This window comes from Eubalaena glacialis, chromosome 6 (genome assembly GCF_028564815.1).
Source record: "Eubalaena glacialis isolate mEubGla1 chromosome 6, mEubGla1.1.hap2.+ XY, whole genome shotgun sequence".
Taxonomy (NCBI): Eukaryota; Metazoa; Chordata; class Mammalia; order Artiodactyla; family Balaenidae; genus Eubalaena; species Eubalaena glacialis.
This window is the reverse complement of record NC_083721.1, coordinates 71,541,995-71,563,967: the sequence shown is the minus strand read 5'-3', so window position 1 is coordinate 71,563,967 and position 21,973 is coordinate 71,541,995. Positions and strand designations below refer to the sequence as shown.

Below are 21,973 nucleotides of genomic sequence, written 5' to 3'. Positions count from 1 at the left end.
GGAGCTCGGCCCGCCCCGCCTCGCCGTAAACTGACCTTGTGGCAGCCGGGCGGGGGCCGGGACGGGGAGAGAAGGGGAGGAGTAAGGAGAGGAGGAAAGTGGAGCCCCGCGGGCCGGAGGGAGGAAGAAAAGGGAAGGGGCGGAGGCGACCGGGCACAGTGTACCGGCGCGCGGGGGAGCCTCAGCCTGCGGTGCGTCCCGGAGCCGGAGTCCTCCCTGCACAGAGCCGGAGTCCTTCCTGCACAGAGCCGCCCGCCGGGACCGTCCCGAGCGGCGACACCCCGGGCGTCCCGGCCGGGGAGCCGGCGCAGCGGCGGCCCCGGGACTCGGCGGCAAGCGCTGCGGGAGGGATGGTGGCGGCGGGGCGCGGGCCAGCGCAGCCGCCCCCGCCTCCCGCCAGGCCGCGGCCCCCGGCCCCCCGCCCCCGCGCCCCGGCCGCACGCCCCCGCGGAGTCCGCCGCCCGCGCCGCAGCTGAGCCGGGCGCCCCACCATGCCGCGGGCCCCCGCGCCCCTGTACGCCTGCCTCCTCGGGCTCTGCGCGCTCGTGCCCGGGCTCCCAGGTAAGCCGTGCCGCTGGCGGTGCAAAGAAACTTTGTGGCGTACGGAGCCGCCCTTGGCGTCTCGGAGGGGCAGGGCCCCGGGCCGTTGTCTGAAGGTGGGAGGCATCCTCGGGGCACTCCCAGGTGGCGAGCCGCTGGGGACGGCCCGGTGGGGGGCTTCCGAACTGCGGGCGCCACCCCGCGCGCGGCCCGCCGCAGCCCCGCAGGGCTGTCGTCGGCCTCCGGTCCCCTCCCGGGCGAGGAGGAGCCTTCCTGTGTAAACAGCCCTGCCCGTCTGCTGACCCAGCCCGCGAGCGCCCGCGCCCATTGCGCGGGGAGGGCCGCCGCCAGCCCCGCGTCGGGATCGGAGCTCTGTACTCCCGGCACAAAGCGGCCCTTGTGGCCGGCCGGGGGCGGCCTGGCTGCTGGGAGGCGCCGAGTGATGCCGCCGGTACCCTGGTCCCGGGGAGACGAAGGGCAGCTGGAGGCGCGTGACCCGGAGTCTTCGCTGGAGCCAAAGCGTGGGGGCCAGGGCTACTCCCGAGGGGGCTAGTCTCCTGGAAGCGCGGGTGTTCAGGCCCTCGTAGCGAATCCTAGAGTTTCACCGCGCCTAGGCCAGCCGCCTTCCTTTAAAGATGTAACCCCCTCTTTCCTCCCCCAAGCCCTCGCATACCCGAGGGGAGACCCGCGTCCCAAACCACAGTCCCACCTGGGAACCAAGTTCTAGCTGGGAACCAAGCCCCAGCTGGAACCTCCCGATCTGATTCCTTCTGCCTGGCTTTATCCCGGAGTTTACAAACACCCCGTGCAGCACACTCCCTTAATTCTGGAGGATTGATTCTGGAACGGAGGGCAGGGGGTGTGCAGTCGCGTGATACTGCCTTGGGCCGGCGGCTGCGTGAGGAGCCCTCCGTTACCTGCTTTAAGTTTTCGGAGTTGGGAGGGGGCTGGATGTGGCAGTTGGGAGGCCGCAGCGGAGGGATGCTCTGTTGGGCGCTGGGGCTGCCAGGCAGATGAGCTACCGCCATCCCTTCCCCCCCCTAAAAGCAGGAAGCTCCAAACTTTCTCCTTTCTCGTAGGAGATAATTGTGTTGGGGTGCTCAATTCACTTTCAAGCCCAAGATTCTTGATTGCTCTCGTGAAGCAAATGTCTGGCTGCGAGGGAGGGAAGGACTGTCCCCTGCCGTGTCTCATTTACATGAAGGCAGTGGAGGTTTCTGTCTGAGAGAGAGGAGAGGTCTGGGCAAACAAAAACTTTCTTCAGGGCCTAATTCAAACTTATTACTGTAGCAGGTTTCTTTTTTCACTCCAGAGCTTGGGGTAGATCACCGGTTTCCAAACACCCATCTGGCAACCAGTGCCCATTGCTGATGTTTTCCTGGGTCCCCAGGGAAAGGCAAAGAGAAGGATGTATCCTGTGTCACACACAGGAGTATATCATTGCCAACAGCCCCCTGCTTCCCAAGGACTGTCCTTTAATTTGAAATTATGTCTTTTTTATTTTTGGTGGGAAAACTTCTTTTAATAATTTGTAATGATAATAGAGAGTAGGTTTTCATTTTGAGCAAAAGAAAAAATCTGGCAATCCTATATACATTTTACCTTCTCTTTTTGTTTTCTTTTTAAATCATAATGATCCTAATGATCTGTGAAATCCAAAAGTTTGGGAACTGCTGAAGGAGATGACTTCTTAGTTTCCTTACAGTTTGACATTCTGATTTTAGTAAAACCTTAAATACTTCCAGTTGCAAATAATTCTTTCAATACATTATTTTCCATTTGCGTTGTGATTTCTGTTTTTCAAAGTTTGTATACATCTTTCATCTGTGTGTTTAATCCAGCAGGAAACAGACTTCTAATTTAAGGGGGCTCACTTCAAACAAGTCCCTGGCAGGCTGACAACCCCCATCCCAGGGTTATCTGCTCTCCTTATTATCCCCTTGCCGAGGGCCTCCAGACAGGACCCGAAGATATGGTCTTCCCGCATAACCAGGGAAGGGTTTCTCTGGGGTGAGGCCGTTGATCTCTACTAAGAAGGAGGGAGGAGTGTGGCATTGATCGGGCTGCGGAACTGGAGTCATGTTTGCTATCATTGTTTATTAAAAGGAAAAAAATCAAATGTTCTTCTGGTGAATGTCCTGCACGTTAGAATGCTCGAAATCCTAGGAGAGCCCTTTATCCTATTTACTGCACTCCTGTTGGCAGCACTCCCTCCCCCCATGATTCCGTGGTCTATGCTGGGGCTGTTGGAATTTGGCCTTGGGTTTGCAGCCCTCCTCAGGTAACCAGGCAAAGGTTCAGAAATGCAAACAGGGGGTTTGGTGTGTCGGCTGCTGTTTACCCTAGGTATTTACACTTTAGTGCCATCATCCTTGAATTAGGGGGACTTTCAATAAAGGGGATTGAGGCAGAAGAGGGCAGGGCCTAATTAGCTCTAATTAGTATTCCTCTCCTGCTTGTTCTCCATGCTTATGTAGCTACTGAGGCAACGGAGAATTAAAATATCTAAGTAGTTGGCAGAAGGCCCTTTGTGCCTGCCTACCCTGGTAACTACTTTTTCTCCTCCAGCCAGCTCATGGAAACATTCTGAGAAGTTTTAACATCGTGTGGGACGATTACGCAGTACTTAAATGATAGTGCCCCTTTCACGTGGCGGTGTGCAGCTGTGTTAATGGGGTGGGGTCGCTTCACAGGTATTTTCAGTTGGCCGGGGCGGAGGGCTGTGGTGTGTTCTCTTTCTTTCTAGTTGGAATGGGATTAATGGCCTTTATAAATGTAAAGGAACACTTTATTTATAGGTGCCCATTTGTTTGTGAGGCTGCTGCTTCTATTGAATGCAGGGTTTGATTCCTGGGCCACATGGTGAAAAGTTTGCTCCCAGACAGGCCTTGACACCTGCCCTGTGATGGATGCTTGAGGCAGGGCTGTAGAGTGCCCCTCCCCACCTCCAGGCTAGTTCCCTCCCCCCGCCACCCAGAGTTTTTCAAAGATGGTTGCTTGTCTCTTGGACAGTTATTCTCAACTCTCGCTCAGAGTGATCCTGTTAAAACTGAAGTTAGATCGTGTCGCTCTGCTTCAAACCCTCTAGTGGCTTCCGGAAGTCCTGCCAGGCTCTCCATGAACGCCCCCTGCCCCCCGTGCCTCTCACCACTTCCCCTCATGCACTTCAGTCCAGCACCGAGGGCCTCGTTGTCTTTGAGCTCAGCTGCAGGCCTTCCCTCTGCCTGGAATGCTCTCCCTGCAGATCTCTGCACGGTGGGCCGCCCCCCCCCCCCCCCCCCCGCCGCCCCTCGCCAGCCTTTTCTCAGTGTCTCCAGCTCAGCCAGAGCTGCAGCCTCCTGCCCCACATTCTTCCTGTCTCCTTGCCTTCCTTGAGTTTTCTCCCTGGCACGTATCACCATCTAATGTACTTCCGTATCTGGCTTATTGTCCATCTTCTCTTCTGAGCATTCTGCCCCTCACCAGGACGTAAGCTCCGTGAGGGCAGGGAGTTTTGTCCGTTGTCTTTGACACTGTATCCTCTGTGCCTAGAACAGTGCCTGACTCATACTTGTTGAATGAATGGATGAACACGAGTCTTGGTACTGTGTGTGTGTGTGTTGGAGGCGGAGTGTCCCATCCACACCTCCTTGCCTCCTTCTACAACTAGCTTTGAGGTCAGGGAGTATGCATGTAACTTATTAGGAGGAAACATCATCGTGCGAGGGAGAGAACTCATTTGAGTGTGTCAAGATTTTTTGAGCTGGAATCTATGATAGAGGCCATTTAGTCCACCCCTGGAATTGTTTGCAGGAAGATGCTGAGGCCAGGAAAGGTTAAATGACTTGTAGCCAATAAGTGACAGAACAAGTACTTGGATCTTTCGTGCCAGGATATCCTTTCCTCAACCCATGACTCCAGCCCAAATGTCCCGTCCTCTGTGAAGCCTTGTCTGCATCCCTCGGGTGGAGCAGAGTTGGCCTCTCCTTCCCTTGCTCTCATAGCATATTCTGTCTGTTAAAGAGACTGGGGGCTGCCTCATCTGCTACGTGGTGAATTGCCGGGTCTCACTTACCTTTAGGTCCCTGATACGGACACAATGATTGGTACTCAGTTGAGTCCTCCCCGCCCGGCCACTCCTACCATGGTTTCAATGACCTTAAAAACAAAAACCTCAACTTTCTAAACATGTAAAACAATTTTAGTTACAGAACAATTGAGAAGGTAGTATAGAGAGTTCCCATATGCCCCACTTCCAGTTTTGCCTGTTATTTACATCTTGCATTCATATGGCATATTTGTTACAATTAATGAACCACATCAATATGTTATTATTAACTAAAATCCAGGGCTCCTTAGTTGCGGCATGTGGGATCTAGCTCCCTGACCAGGGATCGAATCCACATCCCCTGCATTGGAAGGCAGATTCTTAACCACTGTGCCACCAGGGAAGTCCCCAGTTGTGTTTTTAAAAATAAATTTTTGAATAGGTAATATATTCACATACTTTTTTAAAGCATAACAAGTGTAGGGTGAGAGATCTCTCTTCCATTCTTGTTACCTGTTAGTCTGGGACATTGCCCCGACCCCCTTGCCTGCTCAGACCATCCCTGTCAGTTTCTTATGGATCCATAGTGTTTTCTGTACATTTATTACAAATCTCCCTCCCCCAGTTTTATTGAAACGCAGCACTAAACACACTGTTCTGTACCTTGCCTTTTATGTTAACTTAGCGATAAGTATATCAGAGTGAGCTTCATATCAGTATGCAGGGAATAGGGAGCATGCACATTCTTTTTTAAAGCCACGTAGTATTCTAGTGTTTGAATTGGTGTTTTAAAAAAACAAGTCATATCTGTAAAGCTGACGTTGTCGCGTGTTTTGCAGATGTCTGCTGTTCAGAAAGGCAGTAAAGATATAAACAAGACAGATCCTTCCTAGGGCGTATTTACACTTCATGGTAACATCTTTAGACTGATGACTCTTTAATTGCTAGAATCAGCACTGGAAAGACTTTGTCACACGTGGGGATTGTGGTTCAGGGCATGGGGAGAGGCACTCCAGTGCCTTACCACTACCCCCCGTACCCCGAACAAGAATGATGAAATGTTTTTATTTTCTGTTGTCTTGGAAAACAATGAGTAAAATGTAATTCGGGATTGTGTTTCTCTCACCTGGCTGGAGGAGGGTGCAGGCAGGAACGGTTGGATTAGGAGAAACATTTCATGCATCTTGAAGGAAGGATCGGCCGGACATGGCGGCTGCCTGGATATGATTGATGACAGGCAAGGATGAGTCAATGAGTTTTGGAAGGAGAGCGTGTTTTCAGATGATGGTTTGCAGTAAACCCCCGGCTTCAGAGACATTAAGGACTGCAGGCAGTTGATGTTGAGCTGGAATGGTCACTGTGCAAACAGTAACCAAGAAAAGTTGTGGCCACTGTCTGGGCCGCTAGCACCTATTACCATGACCTAGACACAACACTCTGACATTTGTGAACTGCAGCTGTTTAACGTTTTTTTCATTGCTTCCTTCCTTTCAAAATGCTATTGGTGCCAAGTGACTCATCCAGCCAAATCCAAGCTTACTGAAATAGTAATAGGTGGAAAGAGGAGAGATGCCAGAGGGAGTGAGGCTGGCACTGTGGCTCATATCAGCACACAGTCTATGCTTCTGGTTCCCTGAGTTCCTGGCTGCTACCTGGTCCCTGGCAGACTGTGAGCTCCTGGGGAGCAAGGCCTGGGCCATTCATCTCTGTATCTCTAGCATCCCCTAGTCCAGTGCTTGGCATTTGGGACATGCTTAGAACAGGGTTTCTTGAATTTTAATGTGTCCCAACAGCAGCCTAATTTTATTTTTATATTTAAAATAAATTTTTAATTTTTATACGATTTTTAAAGGTTACTTTCCATTTGCAGTTATTACAAATTATAGCAGTGTGATTTTAGAGGAATCATTTTGAGTGCAGGGAAACTACTTTACTATTGCATGTGAATATGTAAGAGTAACAGAAACAATTAAGGATGACAAATATTTTACAGTTGTTCAGTATGTTTTCATACCAGATGCTTGTCACATCCTTGGAGCATCTTCAGGATTATGTCCAAGGTCTTTCAGGCTGACAAAGCAGAAGACCAGAGCCCAGTCTGATATGGGTCAGAACGGAGGAGCCCTTAATGCTGTGAACCCGAGACCCCCGACCCAAGGTCCCAGAGCTCAGTGATTAGGCCCTGGTATTTAGAAAGTGGTGTTTGTGAATTTATGTTGATTAGGGCAGAGACATAAATGAGACATCCAATCTCAAGTTCCTTTCTGACTGAGGGCCTGTTGGACTTCTCTCCTCCGGAGGACCCTGGAGCTCACTGGTCACATGGCCTGCGTCTGGGATGGTGCAGGGATCCCCAGGCAGGTACCCTATGTGGGCACTTGCTGGCCAGTGCCCCTTCTGCCCTCTTACTTGTAGACTGGGCTCCTTCTTTCAAGTCGCTCTTGTTTTCTCATGTTTTCAACTGTAAAATGAGGTGACTTGACGAGCTCATGCTAAAGCATTTCTAGCTCCAAGGTTCTGCAATTCCATTATTTTTATAGAAATGATTTTATACATCAAAGCAAATGACATGCCACAAGAGCCTGAGTGTGTACTTGATAAGGTTGAGGAGAGCAGGAGAAAAGTCACTTTCATTCTAGTTTTGATTTTTTTCACCCCCTCAGGTAGTGGTTTCTGACAGGTAAGGAGATTTTTTTTTTTTTTTTCAGTTATCCACATCTATTTATTTAATGTCAATACTTCAAGCTAAGTATTCTGGGGAATTTTTTTTTTTTTTAATTGAAGTATAGTTGATTTACAATGTGTGTTTATTTCTGCTGTACAGCAAAGTGATTCAGGTAAGGAGATTTGACCAAAACATGGAACTGGCATTTTGAAACTTTTCCTGCCATCATTCTCTTTTTTAAAAGGCTTTTTTATTTTATTATGTTTTATTTTATTTATTTATTTATTTATTTATTATCCCTCCCCTCCCCCCTTATCCCTCGGTAACTATAAGTTTATTTTCTACATCTGTAACTCTATTTCTGTTTTGTAGATAAGTTCATTTGTAGCCTTTTTTTAGATTCCATATATAAGCGATATCATATGATATTTGTCTTTCTCTGTCTGACTTACTTTACTCAGTATGACAATCTCTAGGACCATCCATGTTGCTGCAAATGGCATTTTTTAAAAGGTGTTTTAAAAAGTTCCTATCTGGGGCTTCCCTGGTGGTGCAGTGGTTGAGAGTCTGCCTGCCAATGCAGGGGACACGGGTTTGAGCCCTGGTCTGGGAGGATCCCGCATGCCGCAGAGCGGCTGGGCCCGTGAGCCACAGTTACTGAGCCTGCGCGTCTGGAGCCTGTGGTCCGCAACAAGTGAAGCCGCGGCCCGCGCACCACGATGAAGAGTGGCCCCCGCTTGCCACAACTAGAGAAAGCCCTCACACAGAAACGAGGACTCAACACAGCCATAAATAAATAAATAAAATAAATTAAAAAAAAAAAAAAAAGCTTGCCTTCAATTTAAAAAAAAAAAGTTCCTATCTGAAAGTCTCCAAGTGAGTGGATTCATTTTAAAATGAGAAAGGAGGTTGTCAAGGCAGGCAGGAGGCAGGCAAGCCCAACTTCCCCATGGGCTGGATTCTAAGACCTCCTTGGTGAGCGTTTGGGACCTGGAAAGGACTCTTCCTTCTGAAATGAGGTGTGCACGGTGGTTGGTCCCAGCTTGTTTCTCCTGGAAAATGTGTTCTGAGTCCAGCACTGCACCCAGGAGGTCCTGCTGTAGGCCTGGCAGTGAGATTGTGGTCCCCCAGCTCCAGGGGTATGAGGCAGGGGTCCCAACAGGGCGATGGCTGGTGGGGAGGGTTCAGGTTGGGGTCTGGCTGGGGAAAACCATCATTCTCGCCCTCTGTGGGCTCCCAAAGCTGCCCTGCCTTTCTTCCTAGCACCTCGGGTTCCATCCCAGCTGCCTTTCTTATCCCAAATGGTATTTGTTCCCTCTAGTGTGGGGTGACACAGTGCAGCTTCCTGCGTCACCCAATTTCTGTGGCTTTTCACTGCTAGTGACAAAGAAGAAGCAGAGAGTTAAAATTAGCAAATTAGGGAAATGTTACAGTTTTAAGATGTCTTACAACCAATATTATGTTGTTTTGTGGAGCTAGGGAATAGTCTCCACCTCCCGGTGTTTTCTCCTCTACTCTCTCTTGTTAATCTCGTTGACTCTTTTTTTCCCCTTTATGGTCTGAGCCCTTCTTCCTAGGGCTGGTGGCCCTGGGTTTTTCTTTCTTCTATTTGTCTGCTGTGCCCCTAGGCAATAACCAGAAGAGACCAGTGGGTCTGTTAGTGCTGTGAGGACCAAATAAAATTATCTCTATTCAGAGAAAAACCAACCACTTCTGCTCTTGGTCAAAAGAAATCTGTTGGGGATGTTTCAGAAAGGAAGAAAAAGAACTGGATGCTAAGTTTCACAAAGAATGTCTTTGCTGTTGGGGTAGGAGCTGGAGGGGGGATAGAGTGAGGTAGGGAGGTGGGGGAGGAGAGGGGACAAGGGCTTTAACCTCAGTACCACAGTTGAGCCTGCCTCGGGAGGCCCCTCCCCAGATGAATGGCACAGGGACAGGGGGTGGAGGAGGTACTGGCCTGGGCTTGAAATAAGTGACTTTTATAGCAATAAAGAAGTTTCCTTCTAATCTTAGTTTCTGATTTTATTTAAAAATCAGGGATGGATTTTGAATTTGATCAAATGCCTTTTTATTACCTCCTGAGGTGATATGCTTTTTTCTTACTTGACCTACTAGTAGATATATTGAATTAATGGATTTCCCATATCCTAAGCTGACATTGTATTCCTGGGATGTATTCTTCTTTAAGGGCTGTGCTGGCTTCTTTTGGTACACTGTGGATTTGGTGTGACAGTACCTGATTTAGGATTTTCTTATGCCTGAAGAAGATCGATCAGTTTTTTTTTTTTTTTCTTTCCTTTTTGTACTATTTTTGTCATTTTGGCTGGACTAAGTGTAAAGGGGCCTGTTCCCCCTCAATGAGGCAGGACCTGCTGTGCTACGGGAGAAGGCGGTGGGAATCTAAGTGGGTGCAGCAGAAGGAATGGGAGTTGCTAACACAGGTGTGCACGTGGTGGGTGCTTCAAAAACTGTCAGTGTTTAGCTTTGGCCAGTGACCTGCAGTTAGCACAGGGGACTTGTACTCCTCAGCCTCACGGAGGTCCCCTGTTAAAAAATAAAGGAAGTGACTCCTCCTCCTGCCCCATTCAAAAGCCTCATTAATAGAGATTACAGCCAGAAACTAATTGGTGCATCTTTATCTTTCTTTGAAGGTCTCAACATATGCACTAGTGGAAGTGCCACCTCGTGTGAAGAATGTCTGCTAATCCACCCAAAATGTGCCTGGTGCTCCAAAGAGGTATGTGGGTGGGGGAGGGGAGGAGTGCTGTGAGGGGGTGGGGGAGGGGTGGGGGAGGGGGAGGGGTGGGGAGGGCGTGGGCTGCACCACAGCACACAAGTTGACTGTGCAGAAAGTGTGCAGATTCTGCGAGTTGCCTCTTCCTCTTTCTCCAAGGCGATGACAAAAGAAAAGCTACATTTTTATAAGTTGGGTATCTAGGTAGTGTTGAATGTTTTAATCCTGTTTTAGGGAAGCAAGGTCTTCCTTCCCTTTTGTGGGGGAACCAGTTATGACTCTTGTATAGTTTTCTGCTATTTGGTAAAAGACCTGAGCTTGTGAAGTGAGTCTGTTGCATAACCATTTAAAACATGCCTGGGTGGGTGGCCTGTTGGTGGACGCCAGTCATTGTGGAGTGGCTTATCTGAGGATGAATAATATGAACTGGCATCTGTGAAATGATTTTATTTGAAAACAATGGCTGCTGTTTCTTCAAACCCTATAGGAAGGGATGTAAGTTTGGGGTGGTGATAAGCATATTGCTATCGTAAAGCAATACAAATATCAGTGCTTGGTGGGCTAATCAGGAAATATTCAATTTCTAACCCTCCTGTCTTGGGGGAAATTTCTGGGTCACTTCTCTAAACTGTTGTTAGAACCATGGAGTACAAACCCTCTTTGCACTAGTGCACCACTAAAGTTATTTTTAAAAGAACCCAAGATTCGCCATTTGGGCTGGCTCAGCCTCTGCAATTCAGTGTGCGTGCCTGTCAGGAGGACCAAGGGTGGCTCCTGGGAGGCCAGACCTCTTCGCCATGATGCAGCTCCAGAAGTCTAGGGATTCCTTTAGCCTATGATGGCTAAAAACAATCGTGTGGGGACCCCCTACTAGATGCCACACACTTCATATATCGTATCTCTAATTCGCACGACAGCTCTGTCAGGTGGGTGGCAATACACCCGTTTTACTGATGAAAATCTCCGTCTCAGAGAGGTGAAGTGACTGTTTCAAGGCCACACCATGTTCCAAAGCTAGGGTTTAAGTCTGGCTTCTTGGACTTCTGAGCCCAGGCTCTCTCTTCTAGGCTACACTGCCTCTTCCATGTGACTATTGTAGAATTTTTTCTAGTAGAGAGTAAGATTACTAAACAAGCTACTTTGAGAGAGGACCCTTCCCAACATATGAACCCCTCGTATTTGTGCTTAATTGTACTGTCTTTGTTTTCAACTTTCTTTAAAACCGTTCACTGGTTCCTTGTGACCTGCATGACAAATCCAAGTTCTGTGGCCCCTGCCTGCCTCCCCACCTTCATCCCTTGCTTGCCGCCAACACTTTAGCCCCAGGGAATGACTCGAAGGTCCCCAGAGAGCCCTGACTGATGAACAAACACCCTCATGGTTTTCCCTGTGCTGCTGCTTCTCCTGCAGGGCCTTCCTGGCTTTCCCCTCCTTTCCCTGACCAACACCTTGTCTTCAGTTTTCAAGAGTTAGTTCAAGGGCTTCCCTGGTGGCACAGTGGTTCAGAATCTGCCTGCCAATGCAGGGGACACGGGTTCAAGCCCTGGTCCAGGAAGATCCCACGTGCCGCGGAGCAACCAAGCCCGTGCACCACAACTACTGAGCCTGCGCTCTAGAGCCCATGAGCCACAACTACTGAACCCGCGTGCCACAACTACTGAAGCCCACGCTCCACAACAAGAGAAGCCACCGCACTGAGAAGCCTGTGCACCTCAATGAAGAGTAGCCCCCGCTCACTGCAACTAGAGAATGCCTGTGTGCAGCAATGAAGACCCAACACAGCCAAAAATAAAAAAAGAAGAAAAAGTTAGTTCAAGACTCATCTACTCCATGAAAACATTCATGGTTTTCCCCCAGACACATCTGTCTGTCCACCCAACCATCTATCCATCCATCTGTCCAACCATCCATCCATCCATCTGAAATTAGAATGTAAGCTCCCTCCACCAGAATGTTACGGCAGGGGTTTTATCTGTTTTCTTCACTGCTGGATTCCCCACACCCTGACTGGTGCCTGGCACATAGTAGTTGCTCAGTAAGATTGATGAAAGGATTTCACTGAGTGGCTGTTTATTAAGTGTCTGCACATACAGGCCATGACCACCTCTTTGTCTCCCCTGTAGTCTGTCCTCCTTCCGTCGCACTTATAACCTCTTACTCTGTGCATTTGTTTTCATGCCTGCTTCCAATTAAATCATTACCTCCTCGAGAATCTTTGTCTTATTCATCTTCAGGTCTGGCCAAGAATCTGGCAGGAATTCATATTTGATAAAAGAGCCCTGCTAAAAAGACATGGAGTTAGAAAACGAAAGTTTAAATCTCAGTTTTACCATGATTTATTGTCACTTTCTTGGTATGTAAAATGAAGATGACAGTTCTCACCCTCCAGCATTTTGGGAGTACAAAATGAGATCAGTTCACGAGAGGGCTTGTGGATGGGACTGCTAAGTAACCAAGCCTCCTGAACCTTGTCATCTACGGATATTTTCTAGTGGAATGTGGGCAGTGGATCAGGAAGCTGGGCTGGATTGTCTACTTTAGGTCTCTTCAGTTCCTGTGCTAGTACTTCCCAAGTCTGACGTCCCGATACTGGTAGTGACTGATGTTATCTCGTGGAGCATATCATTGTCCTGGCCCACACCTCGGTTCCCTCTGTGCTTACAGCCTCAGTCTTGGCTGAAGAACCTCCTGTGATGCCTGCACGGGAATGCGGCTTCCCATCCTCTTGGGAGGTGAACTTTCCCCATGGCCTGAGCGTGTTCCAGAGAGCTGGGTTTGGGGCATTCAGGAATAGTTTTGATCAACCCCTGCCCCTTAGCAAGACAGGATAAGTGTGGCCGAGTGCCTTAACAGTGAATCCTGGGACATCAGCACAGAAGTGAGGTTTCTGCCAAGAGCACATGACGTGCGTGCGCTGGAGGAGCGGTGCCGAGTGGAGGGCCAGGGAGGGCCAGGTCCCTAACTAGTGTGTTCCCGTGGACGCCGATCCGGATCCGCCGCCAGCCGCCCTGTGGCTGCGTACCACCACAGATTAACCCCCAGACACATTCCGTCAGGAGCCCGCTGCTCCAGGTCCCACAATGGCTTCCTTATTTATTTGGGGTGGGGGTGGGGACGTCTTACTCTGCATTTGACACTGCTTGTAGCCTAATTCCATCTCCTCCCCAGTCCCCCCTCCCATCACTGTATTCTCCCACAGGTGTGGCGTTTGAGTCAGCCAGTGCCCTCACCGCCCCCCGTCTCCACACTTCATGCTGGTTCAGTCTGCCTGGGTCTGCTGCATGGCCCTGTTAACCTGGCTCTCCTGTCTTCATTTTCTAACTGTGGCTTCATTTTCCCTGGTGGCTGTAGACAAGGGGTCCCCAAGCTCTGGGCCACGGACCGGTACTGGGCTGTGGCCTATTAGGAACCGGGCCGCACTGCAGGAGGTGAGCGGCGGGCCAGCAAGCGGAGCTTCTGCTGCTCCCATCGCTCGCATTACCACCTGAGCCATCCCCCCCGCCCCCTCTCCATGGAAAAATTGTCTTCCACGAAACTGGTCCCTGGTGCCAAAAAGGCTGGGGACCGCTGCTTTTTTTTTTTTTTTTTTTAAAAATGTGTTTGGGGATTTTTAAAAAAATTTTATTTATTTTTGGCTGCGTTGGGTCTTCGTTGCTGCATGCAGACTTTCTCTAGTTGTGGCGAGCGGGGGCTACTCTTCCTTGCGGTGCGCGGGCTTCTCATTGCGGTGGTTTCTCTTGTTGCGGAGCACGGGCTCTAGGTGTGTGGGCTTCAGTAGTTGCAGCACGCGGGCTCAGTAGTTGCAGCACACGGGTCCTAGAGCACACAGGCTTCAGTAGTTGCGGCGCATGGGCTCAGTAATGGCGCACGGCCTTAGTTGCTCCGCGGCATGTGGGATTTTCCTGGACCAGGGCTCAAACCGTGTCCCTTGCATTAGCAGGCGGATTCTTAACCACTGTGCCACCAGGGAAGTCCCGGCACCTTTGCTTTAGACCTTACCCTCTGGCTTCAAGACCAGAGTTGTCAGACTCTCCCTTACCCTAGACGAGGATGTGGAGGGGCTGCTGCTGGTCTTTACCACACAGCTCAGCCCCTGTCTCCTGTCCTTCGTCACAGCCCTGGGCTGTTCTCGGCCAGCTTGAACACTCCCTGTGCTGTTTGTACTGCACGGCGTAAAACATACAGCAAACTCCGGCAGCTTATTATCTATTTTGTCCTTCATTTTTTAAAAGTAGACATTTACCTCTGCTCTAAGAGAGTAAGTTTCACAACCCAGCTAGCTGTGAAGAGACGTGTGCGGGGAAGAATGTGTGTGGATGCTTTTATGGCAAGGCCTCGGGACAGCCCATGTTGTTTCCACTCACATTTTCTCGCCTAAAACCAGTTCCATCCCTCAGCCTAAATGCAGTAGGAGCTGGGAGACTTAATCTAGCTGTGTGCTGGGGCGGAAGGGGGAAGGGGCTTTGTGGACCAGCAGCCTGTGCCGGGGGCAGGGAGGCCAGCGTGCTGGACAGAGGACAAGGTTTGGGCAGCAGTGGGCGGGGCTGAAGGACTGGCGTGTGGTCCCCCCGGCCCCGCACAGAAAGCAGGGTTGTGGGAGCCCCGGTGGAGGCAGAGGCAGGGCGATGGCACTCAGGGTTGGGGGTGAGGGAGGCTCTCGGGGTGTGAAAGTGAGCCAGCCTGAGGCCATGTTGCCGTGAGCGGTCCAGGCTGCTGTGAAACCAGAGGGAGAAGGACCAGGCAGGCATGGCCACTGTGTGGAATCCCATGGGACGAGAACAGGGAGGCCTGGGGCGCTTGGATGGTGGATGTAGGGGCAGACGTGGGAGGAGACGGGGAACCTGGGCCGCGGGGAAGGGTCTTTGCCTTGGAGGTGGACGTGGAGAGGAGGCATGAAGGGGTCACTAGGACTGGAGGCGGGAACGTGAGGAAGGAGACAGAGTAGAGGCTGGGAAGCAAGACCGGCCGCCTGGGCCTTCTGGGAGATTACCGTGGTGGGGAAAGGAGAGGGAGGGGCCATGACCTGTAGTCTCCTTTGAGCTGGGAAGGAATGAAAAACATAAGCGTCCGCCCTAGCTCACAATAAAATACAGATCTATGAGAGAACATCTCTTTGCGGTCCTGAAAGGAAGCATCTCGGCCTATTGCAGGTGCTTCATGAACATTTGTCCAGTGCATTAAGTGAGCCGAGCGGAAGCTGACAGGGATTTCCCCATCCCCCAGGCAGGCAGGCCACGTGGGGGTGTGTTGATGGTGCACAGAGTTCAGTTTGTCATCCCTTAACCTTCTGCTCCCCTCCCCCGCCCCCTAATCCACGGGGGCTCCATCAAGCCAGGGCCGAACCGCAGAAAGCAGCCGGCTCCGTGCCTCTGCCCGGCTCTCTGCCTGTTCACCAGTTTGCGACTTCTTCCCCCTCATCCCAGGATCCGGCAGTCTGCCCCCTTTCCTGCTTGGGTTCCTCTGCCCCCAGGCCTGCAGTTTCTCAGCTCTTCCACCCTGCTGTTTGTTTCCGCAGCAGGCAGCGAGGCGCCCAGAGGACGTGATGACCAGAGTGGCGCAGGCAGACAAGCTGAGTGCCCTGGCCACGGTGCCGGACAGCAGAGAGCCCGCTGAGCGCTGGCCTTGGGTGCAGGAGGGAGGTTTTTTATTAACAGAACGTAGGGGAGTTAAGTGTACAGCGAACAGTAGACCTCATTATATCCTCCGTGTAACAGGCGATGGAGGGAGCAGAGAGGGCCAGGTTGTAACAACTCCGAGCGCCAGTGTTAGAACAAAGTAAAAGCCATCTAAATTTGGAACGCCTCCCTTTTCTTTCTTGTATTATTACTGCTTCGTGACTAAAAGCCCTGAAAGGTATTTCAAGTTCCCGTGTGCATTCTGTTGCTTCTCTTGGTAATTTGCCTGTCATGTAGTTACCCTTCCCTCGTGAGCCATTTGGAGGGTTCATGACGGTGTTTCTGGAGACCATGGACAGACGCTTCCTTCACGAACTGAAACCTCTTCTGGCACAGAGCTGTAAGCACCTGTGAGCATTTGAGCTGCCCCATGAGAGCCCATCCGGAAAGTAGTTTCCATTTTTCTGTGTTGAGATGAAGACTCATACCTGTTTTTCTGCATCAAGTGGATATTTATCCTCCAAGTTTGATAGGTGGCAGGAAGAGCTCAACACCTGGGGCAGCAAGGAAATACTAAATTCAGAGGGATGGAGTTTGGGGGCCCAGAGTTAGTTTCCCGCTCTGGAATTCAGCAGTGACCTTGGCTGAGAAGGGAGGCAGATGATGCAAAGAACACTGAGCTTATGTCCAGAAAGCTGAGGCCGGAGGAACTTAAACTTCTCAGGTGAACATATGCATGAACTTAGGCATGTGGGCTTCTGATTCCTCATCTGTAGAAGTGAGGGGCTGGCACCAGGTGATGCATCCAAGGTCACTTCCCCCTGGAACTTGCTGTGTTCCAACACCTGGCAGAGGGTCAGGTGTCAGGTCCCTGGTATCTATAGGCTCTTAGCATATCAGACTTCAGGATGTCACTCATGTGAGGAGGATTTTCTTAATCACGAGTCTTCCTTTCCTCCAAGGGTTTATAATTTGGGGCATCTGCAGTCACTGAATTCGAAGCTTGGAAATGGTGGTATTGAGGCATTGTCTTTATTTATAACATGTGTGTACCTGGACGGTCATAACCATCACAATATATGCCCCTGGTCTTTGTGGTTTTGGTTTCCTCTCTTTAAATATGCATCCATCCTTATTCAAAATTAAAATATCTAGAGAGGAGCTAGAGGAGGGGAATAGAGGAAAAGCTCTTGGGCTGGTGGGGTTACCATTCCCTGCTGGGTCTGCAGTGTTCTCTGTCCCTTTCTTGGGCAGCAAGAGCCTATGCTAGAAGTCAGTCATGGCTATTTTCAGACTGCATGCCGGAGAGACCTTCATCTATTGTGGGCATCCTTGATTGATGTCGAGATAGCTGCCTTACTCTCAGAAGGTTCTCCAGACTTGCCATGCCCAGAGGTGTCTCAGCCAGTGTCTTTGAGGCCCTAAAGGTCTGGGACAGTGACAGGACTCAATATATAAAGGTGTCTCAAAGGTTCTCAAGCACATCAGTGAAACAACTGGGGCTTCCCCAAGTAGCAAGAAACTGAACTCTGTGAAACAGGAGAAGGTTGACAAACCTGATAGAAATGGATGGCCCTGAGGCCAAGTCTGAGTTTGGTATGAGTGCCATAGTAGGCTGTCCCTTGCTGCCTGTGACGCTGGAGCTGCTGAGGTGTGGGCCCCCTGTACTGTCACGTTGCTGACGTGGTACGCACTTCTGAAGTCATCCTGCAACTGGCAGTCTTAATGTTCTCAGTGGTGGTTCTCGTGCTGGCAGCTGGGTGACAGGAGTTCACGGTCTTTCCTGCTGGTGCAGCAAACTTCACGGAAGCCACGTGCATTGGAGTGGAGGTTTGCCACCACCTTGAAGAATGTTACTAAGGAGAACGAAGGGAGAGCTGTTACCAATGAGGGGCATGAAGAGGGCTTTGCTCCTAACATTCTAGAGAATAAAGAAGCCCCAGAGCACAATCAGGAAAGCCAGCTACACAAAGAAGGTTGTAATTGGCACTCCGTGGCTGCCTCTCAGTTCTTCAGGTTTGGGAAGCATGTCCTGGACTTAAAGTCTCCTGAGGAGCCCAGCAGGTACATCTTCCCGGAGCAGCAGGTGGCCCTGTACAAGTCCTCCCTCAGGGACTGGTACTGTCTATCAGAAACGGCCTTTGAGCAGATTGCCTGGGAAGCTTGGACGAAGTTCATTGCTGGTGACAGTGTCCAGGCATTAGGGAATGATTTTGATGACGTGAATGGCTGAGGCTGTGGTGAGGAATCATGTAGCTGCCTTCTGCTTGGGGTGAAACAGATTGGCTCTGTGACCTAGTCTATTCCGGAGTGCAGGCTGCTTCAGACCAAGGGGAGGGCAGTTAGGGGTTTCCATCGCTCCTGGGAGACTGAAGATGCTTTCCTCACCAGCCTGGTGGCGGGGGGAGGAGGGGATGTGCAGTGGTCTGGTCAAGACAGGTGCACTTTGACAATCAGAACTGGGTGGAGGACAACCAGCTCCTTGGAATTGGAGGAGCTGGCAGCAAGGCCCAGCATGCTGGCAAGAAGTTCAGAAATTCTCTAGCCACGTAAGCTCTGAGCAGGCGAACCCCTAAGCCCTTTCAGCTCTGGACAGCTAATTCACCCTGTGCTTCACACAGCTCAAGACAGCAGTCCCATACCTGTAAGGCCCTCCAGAAGTTACCTCTCCTTTCCCCTATCCCTGGGAGGTTTTTACTGCTTCATCAGAGCCAAGCTAGACTGTTCAGAACCCAGTTTAGAAACCTCAGCTTCGGAATCTTGTAATTTCTAGAATAATCATTGTTCTCACCCTGTTCCACAAGTGTCTGTGGAGCCATTTATATTTACAGTGCAGTCCCGAGGTTGTTGACATGCAAGATCTCCCGTCATGTCAAGAGTTCAATAGACAAAATTAAAAAAAACAACAAAAACATTCAGTTGTAAGCAAACGAAAAACCAAAATCACAGAGGCCCAGAACAACACATCTGGTTTTACTTACTTAAAAATACTGCAAAGTCTTCTTGACTTCTTGGTCTTGAATCTTGCAAAGGCCCCAGTGGGCACTGACTGGTCTTGGGGCATCCTAGACCATGATGAAGGGGGAGGGGAGTCCCTCTGCGGTCAGCGGACTCTTGACTCATCTGAGGCTCTTTGGCAAAGTGTTTACAGTGGCGGGAGGAAGAGAGAGCATCTCACTCCTCCAGCCATTACTCCAGTCCAACCAGCTGGAGGAGGGGATCTTCTTTTCTACATCCAGCAATGAATGGGTTTGCTTTGCCATTGAAAACCCCCTTACTGGAAAATGATCACTGCTTACAGGTATCCTACTTGATAACAAAGTAGATAATTTCATTTTAAAGTAAATGGCCCAAACTCCTAGTGCCCCAAACTAGGGTGGGTCATCCTGATGCACAGCCTTCTAAATCCAACTGAAGAAAAGAAAGATTTTTCTTATCAGTGTGGCTTTATTGTTTAAACAACAATAAAGAGAAAAAGAAAAATATCATTTTATTCCCTCTCCCCTAACACCTCAACTATCTTAATTTTTAATTTTTCTTTGGCATCCTAATGCATATACCATTCTATTTTCTGATTTTTTTTTCTTAATATAAATGTTTTGAAATTTCTGCTTAGTCTTCATAATTATCTGTGATGGCTGTATCATCTATTGAGGTGATATACCATATTTTTCTTCTGGTTTAGGGATTTTGGCTTCAAGTTTATGATTGTGCTATTCTGAAGAACATGCAGTATATATCTTATAGAGTTTTGCTTTCCTTTTGATAATTTTCTTGTGGTAAATTCCTAGGAGGCGACCGAGGGGTCAAAAGGAACCGCATTGCTCTCCAGAACGGTTGTGCCTGCATGGTAGATGAGGGAACAGCTCAGAAGTTAACTCTTGATTGTCTGAGTGATGACTACTTGGCCACTTGTATGGTATCTTTCAAAAATTTTTAGTTATGCAACTTTTGACCATATCAGTTATTTTCTCCTGCTTATCATGTAGACAGGCACATTTTTTAAAGGAGCATTTTTGACCATTAAAATGACGAGACCAAACATTTTTACTGTGCATGTTTACAGCTTACAAAATGCTTTCACATCCGACACCTCACTTAACCCTCATGATGCTTGGTGAGGCACTTGGGAGAGTTATTGTTTTGTCCGCTTTTAGGAAGTGGAATGTAGAGGGTCTAAGGTCGCAGGGTGGTGATGAGTCTAGAGCCTGAGGTGTCCTGGAGCCGCTCTGACCGCCTCCTGCCCTCTTCCCCTGTTTCCGTACCTCCAGGACTTTGGCAGCCTGCGGTCGGTCACCTCCCGGTGCGACTTGAAGGCAAACCTGGTCAGGAACGGCTGTGGCGGCGAGTTTGAGAGTCCGGTCAGCAGCACCCAGGTCCTGCGGAGCCTGCCTCTCAGCAGCAAGGGCTCCAGCCCCGCGGGGTCAGACGTCATCCAGATGACGCCGCAGGAGGTCACGGTGAACCTGCGGCCCGGTGAGTGCCCTTGGGGTGGACCTGTTCAGGATGGTGGAAAGATGAGCCGGGCAGGGAGGGGGCAATGGTGAGGTGTGGCCCAGACCCCAGGAAGCAGAGTCCAAGGCCTTTGTGGATGATCAGAGTATCTTTGCTATTTTAAAAAAATTGTGAAACGTATGTAACGTACAGTTTATTACCATTTTAACCATTTCTGAGTGTGTAGTTCAGTGGCATTAAGTATACTCACAATGTTGTCTAACCATCACCACTCTCCATTTCCAGAACTTTTTTGTTATCCCAAACTGAATCTCTGTACCAATTAAACACTAACCCTTCACTCCCTCCCCCACCAGCCCCTGGCAACCACCCTTCCACTTTCTGTCTCTGTGAATTTGATTACTCCAGGTACCTCATAGAAGTGGACTCACATATATATTTGTCCATTTGTGACTGGCTTATTTCACTTAGTGTAGCATCCTCCAGGTTCATCCATGATGTAGCACGTGTCAGAATTTCCTTCCTTTTCAAGGTGAATAATCCTCCATTGTACGTATAGACACATTTTGTTTATCCATTCACCCATCGATGGACTCTTGGATTGTTTCCACCTTTTGACTACTGTGAATAATGTTCTTGTTTTTCGTGGGAGGATGCTGGTATGTTTACTCCCTAGTTAATGCAAGTTTCTCAGGGAACGTGCTACTGCCAGGAGAAAGTATTTTTTCCTGTCAGCAAATTCCATTTGAATCAGTGGCGTTCTGAAGGGACGAACTTGCAGAGTAGAGATTTTTTTTTTTTTTTTTTAATGACCCTGGAGCCTCTGCCAGCCCTGGAGTTGATTGTGGTATAAGGGAGCTGACAGTTTTTGCACACCTACTCTGTGCCTATTACTTGACCTACCCGAAGGTAGCTGATGTAACTTTACACCTGAGGAGCTGTGTGCTCAAGGGCTCCCAGTCAGAGCAGCGAACCTGACTCAATATTGAGTCTTTGTGGTTGCACAACTCATGGTTGTTTCTAGCTCACCACTTCTGTCGTTTTGTATTCTACATATTAGGTCCCTTGCGATGTCAAGGGAGGATGTGAATGTGGCCAAATTAGAAAGTATCACATTGTTGAGAGAAGGCAGCTTTTTTCCCAAATCCCATTGATTTTTAGCCTTTTCTTCTTTCTCATTGTCTAGGAAACCACTGGCAATAACTATTTCCAGGTGGTTTGTTTAGACTTCAGGGTGGCTGGGTCAGTGGAAAGATGAGGGATCTAGTTGGCCGTCCTAGGTTCTGGTTCTGGCTCTGGCTCTGTTCCTAGCTCGGGGGTCCTGGGCAAGCTGCTCTACTCCTTAGCATCTCAGGGTCTTTGTCACCTTCATTGCTCACAGCCCTATTCAGAGGCTTAAATGAGACTTTTTGTATAAATGCACTTGAAGAACTTTTAATTATTGTTTTCAAAGAGTAATGGCCAAAGATGCAGATTTTGGAGTCAGCCACGTCTAGATTTGGATAGAGATTCTCATGTCTCAGAAATGGATCTAGCACAGCCCTGTACGTCTTAAGCTCTTAGTATTGCCTGTTCTTCTTGTTGTCGTTAGAAAGAACTCTGAGTCACCATGTATTTGAGAACTGTTTTATTTTGCTTATTGAATTGCCTTGGAAATAAGAAACAGAAGAAGGGTATAAGTGGCATAGAGCAACATAAACTGCTGGATGGCCCAGGGATTAGTGCTGGGATTAGCTGAAGTAACTGTTTTCACAAGTCATCTCACTGGAGGGGACACTTCGCCTTTTGTTTAGTGAGATTCCAAGTTGAGAGAGAGAAGGGAGCCCTTACAAAGCTGTGTGAGTGGGTAGAGAAGAGGAAGCTTTCTGTGGGCCAATGTCCGGTGGTGTCCTCCGGGGGGAAGATGAATGCCTCTCCCCACGTGGAGTCAGGCTCAG

The 21,973-nt window shown here is 49.5% G+C and overlaps 1 protein-coding gene across 1 annotated transcript in view; it reads left to right on the top strand.

The window, feature by feature from the left end:
- Nucleotides 1-425: 425 nt before the first annotated feature.
- The window catches only part of ITGB5 (integrin subunit beta 5), a 110,775-nt gene continuing 89,227 nt past the window's right edge, over nucleotides 426-21,973 (top strand). The window contains exons 1-3 of the mRNA XM_061194270.1: nucleotides 426-561; nucleotides 9,884-9,969; nucleotides 19,853-20,057. Coding sequence (XP_061050253.1) covers nucleotides 492-561; nucleotides 9,884-9,969; nucleotides 19,853-20,057 — 361 coding nt within the window. The 5' untranslated portion in view covers nucleotides 426-491. The remainder of the gene's footprint in view (nucleotides 562-9,883; nucleotides 9,970-19,852; nucleotides 20,058-21,973) is intronic.